General features: G+C 40.9%; 1 protein-coding gene across 8 annotated transcripts in view; it reads right to left on the reverse strand.

Annotated features, from left to right (window-relative positions):
* dlg2 (discs, large homolog 2 (Drosophila)) overlaps positions 1–14,555 on the reverse strand; it is a 185,470-nt gene that overhangs the window by 168,769 nt on the left and 2,146 nt on the right. For all 8 annotated transcript variants that reach the window (XM_076274521.1, XM_076274523.1, XM_076274522.1 and 5 more), the window contains exon 2: positions 13,924–14,055. In XM_076274521.1, the coding sequence (XP_076130636.1) occupies positions 13,924–14,055 (132 nt within the window). The remainder of the gene's footprint in view (positions 1–13,923; positions 14,056–14,555) is intronic.

Genomic DNA, 14,555 nt, shown 5'->3' on the forward strand with positions numbered 1-14,555 from the left:
AACGCAATAATGTAATCATTTCCTCAATACTGTAATGACTTGCTCAGTGTTTCAGTAGCAAGCCACCGCAAGTTGGGGGCCAAGCTTTGAGCTATGTGGACATCCATTGTATGTCTACATTTTCTCATGATGGCCAAGCAGAGAAGACACACATAATGTCTCAAATTTCACTATTGGGGGCCAAGCAGGAAAGTTGTTAACTTTTCTTTTCTTTTCTTTTCTTTTGCCTGTTCTTGTTATTATTATGCATCTTCTGTCTTCTGCCATTGGATTCTATGACAGGCTCTAAAAATGCATGGTAAATAATACTGCAATTTGGCACACTTACTTGCACTGCTTGGCCCTCAATAATATTGAAACACAATGTCCCTCCCTGACCAGCTTTGCTGCTTAGTCCCAAACAGAAGAAAGTAGAAACACAATGATTATCTACTTAGGTCTCTGCTATGCCCCCAGTTATTGGTGGAAATATTTACCAAGTTATTACAATATTTGAAAATTATCTTATTGGGTTCTGGCAAAAATAAGGATAAACCCAATAAAGAAATCACCTCTACAGGTAATTAATGTAATAAAGTCATGTTATTACATTATTGGGGGCTATTACGTTTTCAGGAAATTATTACATTATTGGGTTCTCCAAGGCCTTCCATCTAAACTATTGGCAACATTTCAACACAACTGTGAGTCATTCGCGCTCTCTCCCTCACTTAAGAGATTGTCATGAAATTCTCTCAGTTCTACCCCACCCGCTTTCACAGCTGACAGTTTTACAACAACAAATTATCTAAAACTGTTAAAATGACAGAGGTTAGTAATGGCATTGTCATTGAGGAGCTGTGACTTCACTCTAAACTTCCCCTTAAATGACCCCAGTAATATTTTCACATTTTATCATACATTTCTAAGAAAATTTAGTAGTGCTACATAAGTGGACAAATAATTATAGGAATATGATCTTTATAACTAACAATGTTTCAACTACATAAATAAAGTCAATATACGAAAAAAACACGTCAAAGAAGAAAATAAACAGAGCTTGCATCCATGTTTCCAAACATAGCGCCACAAAAACTAGTTCTTGCCTTTTCAACGAAGAGCTCAGCACTCGAAAAAGACACAAATCTTTCTCCCATTCCATGAGCCTCCCTTTCTAAGTGGAGACGAACAAAGTAAATCACACCACCCTGACTTAAATTTATGCAAATCCAACACTCAGCAAGCCGACTGTGGCACAATAGCTCCAGAGACCCATAGAGCCTTAGCGAAACACACAAAAAAATGCTAACTATAGTTTCAGAGAAGTTCTCCAGACTCTCTCCTCTCCCGTGTTAATCAACGAAAAACACATCTATGCAACCGCTGGCAAACTTTGTAGTTTAAAAAAAAAAAAAGAGTAACGTGACTTACAGTGTAGTAACACTCCCTGCGTCTCCACGGACATGACAAGCACTGCCTGCTGCCTGCTGCCTGTGCCGTGTCATGCAACAGGGCTCTGAGGAGGTGCCAGATGACTGTGCTAGCAGCATCTGAGCAGGCAGCCTTAATCCGCTGGGGAGGCCTCCTGTTCCCTCCAATAGAGACAATGACCTTACGCCCCCCCGGCTGACATCCCTCAAATACGACAGCTGATTTCTAATGCTGCCCTGCGTCTGGCGATATGCTTAACAACACCACCATGCTGCTGAAAGCAAGTCCACTTTTGTGTGTGTGTGTGTGTGTGTGTGTGTGTCTAAAGCCACACATCCCATGTATAAACATGCCCTTATAAGGCAGGTCGGGCGGGCGTACTGGAGTGTCGGGGCTGGGCTGGGCTGGGCTAATGTTGGGATGGAGCCAGCGCCACTGGGACAGTGTTTAAGACTCCTGGCCACTAAGAGATGAGCATACTTGAGCCTCTGAGGTCAGGCAATGCAGGCTACCACTTCAAGTGGGTCTCTGTGAGGACACAGCAACATGATTCACACAACAAATCCTCTCAAAAACGCACTGACCACTAGCTTGCATGTGATGGACAGAAGGCAAGGCAATAGACATCTTATCAAACCACTCCTAAAAGTCATCAAGCGGTCCACTCCGTGTGTGTGTGTTCAAAAACATCTAGAGGAATGCAGACAGACATCATAAAGGCTCAGACAGACACAGAGGCTCAGACAGACAGAAAGACATTCTTACCAGGAAGCAGCAGGGAGCAGGAAGACTTAAAACATATATGACAGGATATCAACAATCTCTGACGAGATCGTCTCACAATGGACACACGTGTTCTGCACTTTCGCGATCAAAATAATGTTTAGCTCCAGTACAACACTGTCTCTCTAGAAATCGAGCTAGAACATGAGGCCATGGCAAATAAATGATTTAGCAGAACAGGATACTGTCAGTTGTCAGTTTTGAGCATCTTTCCTCTGGTGACCACTGTGATAAGGACGGAAAAACCTCAACACACACAACACAACACACTCAACGTAAATATATCAGGCTGTTTGAGTGTCTCCTAACATTGCTATAAATTCCTCTCATTCCTCAAAATGAATAATAATCCTCAGTCATCCTCATCCTCACTCCTTTTATCAAAATAAGTGCATCGTCGTAATTACAGACTTATAGAAAAAAATAATGAATTACACCAAAAGAGAAAACAGCTGTGTGATAACCACAATGCAATATCCCACTCCACTTACCACATATTGTGGGGTCATAGGCTTTTTAGCTTTGCTGCGTCCCATCACTGCTGTAGTGCAATGCAAACCAAGTCTAGTTGTGTCCCTCAACTACAGCTGTGGGTTTTTCCAAGGTCCTGCTGGGCAGCCCCAAACAGCTTGATGCGGGACAACAACTTACTGCACTGAATGAAAACCAGCAGGAGTCAACACGACACAAAAGGCAAAGAATTGAAAAAAAAAATACTCATTATGCAATCGCATTAAAGACGGCATGAGAATACTCACTGTTATGTGCCACTGCACATAAGGATTAGGCATGTACTTTCACATCCATCTGTCTGTAACCATACGGGACATTTTTCTCCTCCTCTAGTGAATTTGCTCTCCAGACCTTCTGCTAACATGCTACTAGGCCTAATTTCATGTGCTAAGAACATTCACTCTCTCAGTGCAGGGGGCAAACTGTGTCAGAGCTACAGGTGCAGTGTTGTAGCTGCGTGTGTGTGTATGTGTGTGTGTGTGTGTGTGTGTGTGAGTGTGGAGGGGGGATTACCCAGACCATGCAATCAGAATAAACAAGCTCTGGGTCCACAAACACTAGCTACACAGAGAGAGAGAGAGAGAGAGAGATAGAGAGAGAGAGAGAGAAAGAGAGAGAGTGGGGGGGTGAGAGAGAGTCAGGAGGAAAAAGTGAGAGAGAGATAACAATGCCCAATAAACCAGCACAAACAAAATAGGCACACAATTAAGCCAGCTCACAAAAGGTGTCCAAAAAGCAGCTCAATAAACCTAATCCTCAGCAGTCACCCTGCACACATCCCCGGTGCTAACACATTGCACAAGAAATTTTTGGAAGTCGTCCCAGCTCACTCATTTCTAGACAGCATCAAAGCTTAGATAGACAGCACTTAGCAGTGTTAATGCCAGTAGCCAGTCAGAGGTCTTAGCCACAGCTAAAGCTGTGGCCAGTCACTGACTGTATATATGTCTGAAACATGGGTGGATTATGAACTTTTGGGCCCCTAGGCCCAGATGTATTAAGGGCCTCCCACTTATTGTCGTATATGTGGGAGGGGGGGTTTGGGCGTCCTCCCCCACAAATTTTTACATTTTTTTGATGTGATTTCCTGTATTCTGGTGCATTTTGGGGATGGCCAATACTAAATTCAATCAGATTCATAGCCTACATCCTGATTTGTTGATATTGAGGCAATGATTCCATGCAAAGGCTTGGGCTTCAGGGCCCCCTGACCCCTTGGGCCCCTGGGCCTGGTAGGTCCGTGCAGTAATCCATCCCTGGTCTGAAACCCCACTGGCACTGGAACTTAGGCCAGACACTCACACATACTTCTTTCTCTCACACAGGTCTCCACACAAAGGGTTAAAACAACTCACCTGAATCATGAAGTCAGATTTGGTACCGTATGTGCCATTTTATAATTTGATATTGTGCAATTTTACAAACTGATGAGTTCTGTTTTATTTAGCCTTATATATGACAGGGCCACATCATCTCATTACACCCTAACACGTATTCTCATTTAATCCTTTACCAGTGTAATCCACCACCAGTAGGCCTATGCAATACATTTTAATAGTATTGTTAGCCATATTGTAATGCATGGAGAACAGAGGGAAAAAAAGGCCCAAATCCCAACGTGGCATTTGAGGACAGCTGCATTCATGTGCGATTGCCTGCAGACATCTGTTCAGTCAAATATAAAAATTTAATGTACACCACATCCATTTTAAACCCTAGTATGAACACCCCTTACAAAATGGTGCCACAGGCACAAGGTGGGAGAGAACTATTAGTGGCGGTAATACATTGTTTCTCTGTGTCCTATTAACTGTGCCGTCATCATTTTATGACTTTATCAGAGGTAATTTGGCATCCAGCAACCCAGTGCTCCCTAACACATTTGTTTTGCTGGCAATATCACACTTTCAAATTCCAATCAGCTGAGGTTTAGGGGGGAAAAAAAGTCATGTGCTGGGTTTCCAAGGCAACTGTTTCAGTGCCACTGGAAAGGCACACATCCACAGCGGCAAGCATGCACACAATGCAGATCAGCTGTCCCCTCCCTCCTCCTCCAACACCATGACGGTTATGTAAGGGGTGGGTGGAGTGGGCTCATCCCTGTAATCTCCCCTCTTCTCCAGGGAGAGATTACTCCTTCTTCCTTTCTAACCGATGGTCAGAACTCCTCCACACCAACATGATGAGATGCCAGATAATACATTTCAATTTCTTAAGTCAGTGGCAGGTCGTAACTATATAGCCATAGCCTACTGAATGGCTACTGGAGGCACAAACTGACCTTAAGTGGCTTCATACCTCCACCTCATTAAATGCAGTGCTGTGAAACAAAATTGCTATTAGCCATGAAAAAAAGTCCCTAATTGTAAAATATGGTCATCATGACAACAATCTCACATATGAAATGCTTTGGCCTGATCATTTTTGCAAGCCCAGCTTCAAGTATACTACAACAATGCATGAAACCCACTAAGCCACAGGGCCAAGGATGACCATTATGCAAGTGTCACATTTGCCTAACATCTCTCTGGAACACATGGATATATCTGTTGCAGTCGCCACTATGCAAGATGCATCAGAGCATCTTTGTTGTTGCGCTGCTCCTGAATGAATGGAGAGAGGAGTGATGATTTATTTAGCAGTGGCAGAGCATTGAGTGGGAGTAGCCTCCTCCGTGTGCAGCCAAAAACAGGACCGAGAGCAGGAGCAGTAATGTGGGCTGTGAGTAGGATGTGAGCGTGCTGCTCTCTCCTGCAAAGGCTGCCACCATCACCATCACCATCATCATCATCATCATTTCACTACCACACCAGCACAACACAGAGCCACAACCCCCCACCTGCAGACTGGGAGTTAAGGAGTTATACTTTATTGATATATTTGTGCAGCCAGAAACAGGACGTGGGAGCAGACATGTGGGACTCTCTCCTGCAAGGGCCGTGACTATCATCATCATCCCCACCACCACAAACGAGAGCTGCACAGAGCCTCTATCCCCCACTGCTCCCAAACTGCCACGCAGACTGGGGGGGGGGGGGGAAGGGATCAGGGGCCAGGCCAACAGGGATAAAGAGAACAAACACAAAAGGGGGTGTGAGAAGTAACCTTCAATTTTATGGCTCATTTGTGCTTTTGAAAAGCCCTCCGGGGTCGCCAACAACAACAGAATTCCTTATGGGCTTCCAACAAGAACAGCTAAATGAAATGTAATGCCTCTTCATTCATCGCATGGCTTATTCATGATCATTTTACTGATTAAATATAAAAGAAAGTAACTGTTATTCATTTAATATTTAAGCAGTAGTAAGGGGTTTACATCTAAAAACATCTAAATAGCATGTTAACTAATGTATTTTGGTGATAACATTGTAAATCATTGCTTACATTTTCACAGGCTTTCAGATCTAGATCATAACCACATAGTGAATAGCCTGGATGACTAGTAGGTATGACAGGTGCTTTTAATCGGTCCTTCACATGAGAAATATTCCACAAAACGTGATAAAGTAGGCCATGCATCCTGTTTCTTTTGTACTACACTAACATAACTCCTGGATGGCATTACACCAGACTGTACTTCCATGTGTGTATAAAATTTAACCATACTGTTAAAATAAAATGTTTGCACATCTAGGAATCAAACACTTTCATAAAAACCCAAAACATCCAATCACAGAAACAGTGATTTATGTATGCACATCACTTATTTACAAATGATACTACACATGGCTTTATGCTTCCAACAACATGGAACAGCTTCCCCATCGACAGATGTAGCATATTTCTCCAAAAAGACCAGCCAATCTACCTTAAGGTTAGTAACTGTACCAATGCCATTCCAGAGTATATGGATATTCATGAATTTCCATGAATATGAAATTCTCAATACTTTCCTATCATTGAACAACACAGGGCTCCCTTCCACTTGAACATATTAAGAGCTCAAATAGAGCAGTAAATATAAGCAGTTATTAAGTTTCTTTCTCTCTTTACAGTCATCTTCTCTACACAACAGTTTTCTTCAAACTCGTGACTAAATAAATTTCCAACAGAACTTGGGTCAGTTGTCAAACATACACTAAGACTGCCCCCTAGTGGATAACCACTTACATAAGCAACTCCAGTCTGTAAACTACTTCATCAGACTAGACCATGACTTCAGTCCAAATCAAGAAAGAAGATGTGTACCTATCTATTCCATGACACATCACAGCTGCAGTAACAAGATCCCATTTGGCTAGACTCCATGAAAGAGCCCAAAACCACAGCATGAAGTCAACATCAATACATAAATAAAGTGTCTTCCTTAACAAGTCCAACCTGCATTTCTGCATCTCTCATTAGGGACATTAGAGCATCGGTCACTGGGTTAATAGCACTTAAGTCACTTTCACTTTAATGCCTCAGCTACATTATTCAATCTAAAACTCTTTAGGCATGACTCGCCACAGTCTAGTAAACTCAGCCGTCTCCCTCACCTCAAAAGTTGCTCTTTGGCTTGACTCTGTGTTGTCACAAAAGGACCAGACCAAACTCAGCCTTTAGGCCCCAGCTGAAAAAGAGGACTGTCAGATGATGGTTGAAGACCTCGCGGAGACCGTCGGTGGTAATCTGACTGAGGGCCCCTCCTTGCCATTTGCTGGCATGCACAGCTTTCATAGCTCCACCATAAAGTAAAGTAACCCTGGTGGGATTAGTGGCACTCGAGTAAACCCACGGGAAGGCCAGATTATTCCGAGGTGGAGGAGAAAAGTTGGCACGCAGGAATCAACTTCAATTACCGTATTTTCCGGACTATAAGTCGCTCCTGAGTATAAGTCGCATTAGTCAAAAAATGTGTCATGAACAGGAAAAAAACATATATAAGTCGAACCGGACTATAAGTCGCATTTATTTAGAAATGTATTTCACAAAATCCAAAACCAAAAACAGAGACTATGTAACTGGATTATTGAGGCCAAAAAGATTAATGTTAATGAAGACGAAGGAGTGAAGGCAGCCAAGAGGAGGGCAGGAAGGTCATTGCAAAGCAAAAGATTCACTGAAAGAAAATACCATGTGGTACACCAAAATGTATCTAAAAGGTGGAGAATACAATGCAATCAAGCATTTTGGGCGATGTGGAGTCACAGGCTGGCAGCAGATTAAATGCTCACAAGAGAGAAAAAGATGCAGTTTTAGATGTGACTGAAGCAAGCCAGGCGATAGGCCTATAGGCCCGACGGTAATTGTAAAGCAATTTACAAAAGATTCACTGAACAAAAATGCTGATATGATGCATAAAAATTGTGCTAAAAATGTGGAGAATGCAATGCAATCAAGCATTTTGGGCGATGTGGAGTCACAAGCTGGCAGCAGATTAAATGCTCACGATAGAGAAAAAGACGGTTTAAAAAGGACGTGACCGAAGCTGAGGCAAGCCAGGCAATAGGCATATATGCCCGACGGTAATTGTAAAGCAATTTACAAAAGATTCACTGAACAAAAATGCTTATATGGTACATGAAAATTTAGCTAGAAATGTGGAGAATGCAATGCAATCAAGCATTTTGGACGATGTGGAGAGACAAGCCGGCAGCAGATTAAATGCTCGAGAGAGAAAAATATGCGGTTTTAAAAGGACGTGCAGACCGAAGCTGCAGCAAGCAGGTGACATTTAGAAATTTATTTCACAAAATCCAAGACTAAGAACAGACAGACTATGTAACTGAACACATTGAGGCCAAAAATATTGAGAATTCTACAGGGAATCTTGAAGATGAAGGAGTGAATAGTGGCAAGAGGCAAGCCGAAGGCTGCTGACAAGTGCCCGACGCTATTGTAAAGCATTTTACCAAAGATTTACTGAACAAAAATGCTGATGTGGTACATGAAATTTTAGCTAAAAATGTGGAGAATGCAATGCAATCAAGCATTTTGGACGATACAGAGTATTGGCACAAGCTGGCAGCAGAACAAATGCTCGCCGAGAGAGCGAGAGAAAAAAGATGCGCATTTAAAACCAGGGCCTAAATTTCAGCGCAGGATTGCGCATAAATTATTACTAAGTATTGAGCATACTAATAAAAGTCCCGCAAGGCTAGCCATCATAATGCGAGAAATTCCCACACATTTTACAGCGCTGTCTGACGTTAATCTAATAATGGAGCGGCCTGAAAGCGGACCAACTCTGACTTCAATTGAACCCCATGCAGAGACACGCGCGCGCAGGACCACTTTGGGGGTGCCTTTCTCTCTTTGCTCTCTCTCTCTCAGCAGGATTTGTCACCGCTAAAGTCAAATTATTAGGCTAAAGCCTATTACGCGCTTCTACATCAACCGCTATCGACAGGAAAGGAAAACAAACGTTTAGCGATCAGGAACTACAAACACAGAAGCATGACAGCCTATAATATAACGCGAGAGAACATGGATGTGTTCTCCATTTGAGGAATGTTATAATCGATTGCGGACGTGAACAGACAGCTACAGACACGGAGCGCATAGTAGGCCTACTTTCACTTTCTGTGCGTATTCACGTGAAAGATAATTAGTAACAAAACAGCGATCAAATATTACATGGCAGTGAGTTTTGTTTTCAAATGTTTTCATGCATGTCCAGATAATGGGTGAGGAATGTTTAGGGGACAGACTATCGTGAATCCTGAATTTATGGCTGGGCAAAGCACAGCACCTTTATTTGGACCATGGCTGGTAGCCTATTCGAGTCAGCTATAGGCCTTCATTTCTTGCGTTTTACTGTTCGTTTGGAGCAGCATACCGGTAGGCTATCAATGGCATTGGGTCACTATTAAGTTTCATGTATGAAAGATTGTCGGGATGTCCATCCGCTTATTGAGAGATAAGGCATCCGCTTTCATTCATTCATTCATGGAACGTGTGCTGTGCTGCAAGGGAAACCTTATTCCGTATAGCCAAAGAGGTCTAAGATAGCCTAAATTTAGTTATTTTTTAAATTATGCATGGTTTACTTTTTTTATAAAATTCGTAGGCTGATGCCTGGCAGCAACAATTGTGTGTAGGTTAACCTGGGGCTGCGTGCTACTGGTAGCTTGAGAGCAATGTGTTGGAGACTCATGGTGTAGGACAATGACTTCGTTGGCAACAATATTAAACCAACCAACAATATAAATTATTAAGAAGAGCTATTTTGAGTTAAATTGAAACAAAATTATACTGGCTTTTATTTGTCCGAATCTGAGGCCCAGCTATAAATAGAATCCCGGCAGTAATTTGAGGATTTAAGTATGCACGTGTGTTTCACAACTTGTGCATTTGAGAGCGCTCTCTCAAGGCTGTAGACGATAATGTTTCATGTAGGGTTCATGTCAGTTAATATAAATTAACATTTAAAAACATGTTCAATTATATAATTTTTTTCATATATAAGTCGCACCTGACTATAAGTCGCAGGACCAGCCAAACTATGAAAAAAAGTGCGGAAAATACGGTAAATCTCATTTTGTGGGCTCATGTAGTGCAAGTGTAGCGTCAGTAGTGTCAGTGTTCCAAACAGGCCCAGTGCCCATAGGGACCAGGGTTCCAGTCTGACCTGAGGTCATTTCCTGATCTCTCTCTCTCTCTCTCTCTCTCTCTCTCTCTCTCTCTCTCTCTCTCTCTCTCTCTCTCTCTCAATTTACAATTTACAGTCAGCAGCAAGCATCAAAACAGTGACAGAAGTTCCAGTCTGCTGGTGAGCAGATTCCACAAGTAAGGCTAATGGAGATATCTCTGGCTGGCAGACGCAGCTTTCCCATAGGAAAAGAGTTTTAATTGCGGTTTACCTGCTTCGAAAAAATTATCTCAGGACGGCTTCTCCTTGAAACAGAATACACAAAAGAGAATACACAAAGCCTTGTCTGTTAAGGCGGCCAGTGTCCAAGCCGCTACGTCTGACAGTGACAAATATGGCCCATTAACAACCTCCAGGGAATAAATTGGCAGACAGTAGCCTACTCCCAGATTTGGACTTTGGTGATAATGAATAATTCAGAGTAAAAGGGTATGATTTCTGGCCACCATGTGATTGCTGAAAATGACTTCAATGATATAGGAGCTCACTAAACACATCACAACTATCCCTTTCACAAGAACCTTGTATACTTGAAAACAGTTGTAAAACAATATATATTCAAATGACCTACACTGCAGAGACTACTAGACCAGGAGTGAGTGAAGGTTTAAATTAGCAGTTTAAAACAGGATAACCACCTATCAATACATGTTAATAGTAAAAAGAGATACAAAATGTCAAGTCAAGTTAAATACTATCATATAAAATCACCATTCCATACATTAATACCTACGACAAATAGACAACTGCTGACAACACCACCACATATTTCCGATCACTTAAAACCAACAAAAAAGCAGTGCTAGTTAAAAAACAGGTTTCAACAAGTGACTTCTGAAAAGGCATGCAGAACATTACCAACACCAACAACAGTGCAATTGTCATTGATTTTAGGCTTGGTAAGTTGGCTCAAGTATTTTTGTCTAAGTTTGACCCAGATAACGAAATGGCATAATGCGTAGCCTAGGCGGCAAGCTGAAACGACAGCTGTGTTTGTCCTTCACATGACCGTCTACATGAAAGTTAATTTGAAGATGATACCAGTAATTGCTTATGAAAACATGCATCAAAAAGTGACAAACTGTTGCATACAATTTATGGAAGTGAACATCTCAGCATATTTCATTGAGGGTGAATGATGAATGGGTTAAGAGGCTGACAGGCACTCTCCTGTGTTATGATGAGGGCTTTATCATGAAGCACACGCTGGCCAGATTAGATACAACCTAATGCTTTATAAGATGATTATATCTATTTCAGGAGGTATTAGCTTTATGTATGGTCCAAAATTATATTTTTGATTCAGTTGCTAATTGCAGGTACAACATTAACAGCCAAAAAAATCCATCATGTAAATCCATTATGCAATTTTCCATCATTAAAAGATTACCTCTTCAGTCTAACAATGAAGAAACAAAATACAATGTGTTTCAATTACGTTTTTTCATGTGACGCATTAGGTTCTATAACACTCTGTTTACCGTCACCTGGTAGGCAAGTTGCCCGGTAGACGCGTTGAACCATAGATAGATAGATATATTTTATGTCTTCCTAATAACTACTACATGGTGGTACATATGTGGTGGTGCAGGTGTCTATACATTCTAAAACCACATGAGGCCCAAAACAGCTGACCAGTCGTTGAAACGGGGAGTTCCCAACTGTGCTGTAGCAGCTTTTAGGACATATTTGTTGAAGAAAACGTAGAATACAGTACACCATGCTTAATGCCTATGCCTACCTTTGTCTTCAAACACAACACACATCCAGACATCGTACTTTCACCACTCACCCTAGCTGTGTGGCTATATTGTCTGATTTTAATATCTGAATATTTTAATATCTGTTTAAAAAATGTTAAATAAAAAACATCAAGGCTTGTTACAGTGATTGCAGGTTTTTTTTACAGTGATTTCAACTGAGAGGACACATACTGGAGCAGAACACTCGACACCACATGCAGCAGTAGCACACAGACACAGTGCCTCGTTCAGTCGACATCCAGACAGCATTAACCTAAATACAGGCTTGAGCTAGTAGCCTCAGTGCTCATCCATTATACTGGTGGCAGAATGATCATTTCACAGAGATGACCCATATGGGAAGCAGTGAACAGATTCATCACGACTTGTCTTTGAAAACGGGACTAAAAGAGGATTTACTTTTGAACAAATTTGTAATTGTAATTATAACATTGCTACAAATATCTGCTCATTGACCCATTAAATCTGTGTGTCAGAGAAAGTGTCAGAGAAAGTTCTAGAGGCCATTCAAGCTCAAAGAGTATTTTACACAACAAAAACATACACTGGATATGGGTCCAAGCTCTGTCACCATCATAATATGCATAATATGTCAAATTCCAGTAATACATGACCTACTCTGTTATTTGCCATTAGTAAAATGAGCTTCACTAGAGACAGGTGTAACCATTGTTTATTTAAATGTTATGTATGTCTATTTATTATTCTATTTTGAACCATGGGTTACACAGGCCTATTCTTAAATTGCAACAAGCTAAAAAGTACGGTCATGTAAAAGGAATCATCACTGTGTAAAAGCAATGCAGTCTGCTGTGCATCTAATCCTAACAATCCTAGAATCAATGTTTCTTTTTGATTCATTACAAGAAACAAAAACCCTCTGAGGAGGAGTTCTCATGGAGCACATTAAAAATACCAGAGGCACAGGGAAGGATCCCACTGCCAAATCAGCAAGGTTAAAAATAACTATTTCAGGGAAAAAAAGGCTTAAACCTCCAGAACGGGTGCACGGCTAAAAGACAGTGAATCATGAGTAGAGCAAATGCGACAAAAAACAAGATACATCTGACTCATAGTAACCACATTCACTCCAGTAATGAGTGAATAGCACTTTTAATGATTTAGCTGTAGAGAGAATTTAGAACCCTTAAGCATACATGTCTTTTGTGAATTCATCTAACGAAAACTGCAGCTCAGTCATTATCTACTCTTGCTAATGCCAGCAGAACTCCATATTTGGTTTCTTTTTTATATGGAACCGGAGGGAGTGTTATGACAGTTTCCTTTTTCAGAGTAGCTACTATATAAAGGCAATGAATGTTAGGCCAAATCTGCACACTTTTTTGTTCTGCACAAAAAGGCAAATGAAAGGAGACTAATTGTCATACGTTCTTAATGGGAGAACATTTGTATCAAGTATATAACAATATGACTGGACACTTGTGACTGTTAGTGCTTCAAGCTCGTGCGAAGCTGTCAATAAAAAAGACAGGCAAAACTCTCTTTTGGGTATGCATTTCAGAAAAATATGTTAATTTTACCCATTTCATTCATGTATAAAAACCTTAAAGCTGCCATCAAACAGTTTTGATAATATGAAGATTAAGTGTCCCAAGTGGCAAAAATGCAGGCTGCCCTGAATTCAGTTTGTTGATTGTTGATCAAACCCAGAGATACAATCTGAATTGATTGGGCTAAAATTTACAGTATGCTGGATAGATGGATAGATAGATAGATAGATAGATAGATAGATAGATAGATAGATATGCTAACAATGATCATTTCCACATACTGTACTGTATAAAGAAAAAAATATTTTCCAAGTCAATGCAACCACAAAGAACATACTAAAATCATGCAAAGAACATACTATCCACTTACCAAGTAGTGCTTGAAAAAGACTACTTTTGAAGATGTCCATCACTCTTAAAATGGCAGTTTTAAGCTGTTGCTCTTCTGGCTTTCTTAGTCTAGAGCAGTAGTCTTCCAACAAGCCTATGGCTCGAGTTGTATCTGTAAGAGACAAAACAAGAAAAATGGTAGTCTACTTTAAAAGTATTTTGGCAGTATGTGTATATAAAAAAACAGACAGCAGTTGCATCAACTAATCGACTTCATCTGGATAAAATATACAGAAAAAATGCTAAATAAATACCAACTCTAGAGTAACCAATTCATTGTTCACTATTCCAAGGAGCAATAACTTCAGCTTGTTCATCAAATGTCAGGCCTGGCCTAAATGTCCAGCTCATCAGCGTATGACCACTTCCTCTCCAACCACCTTTCCATACACCGATTTACCTTTTTCTCTCAGCTGTGCTATTGGCTACATACCGAAACACCCCCACATCATAAGTGACAAAGCAACTTATTTTACAAATAGGAAATGTTATGACATGATAGTAATAATTATGGGCAGAAAATTACAAATTCATTTATCACACAGTATGAAAACAGACCAAGCCATGTACAGTTGACAGTTCTGAAGACTATCTAAAAACTACAATGTTTGT

Source organism: Alosa pseudoharengus, unplaced genomic scaffold (genome assembly GCF_046254945.1).
Source record: "Alosa pseudoharengus isolate Yale_2024_CS ecotype anadromous, Long Island Sound unplaced genomic scaffold, YU_APseudo_1.1 YU_APseudo_1.1_scf_8, whole genome shotgun sequence".
NCBI lineage: Eukaryota > Metazoa > Chordata > Actinopteri > Clupeiformes > Clupeidae > Alosa > Alosa pseudoharengus.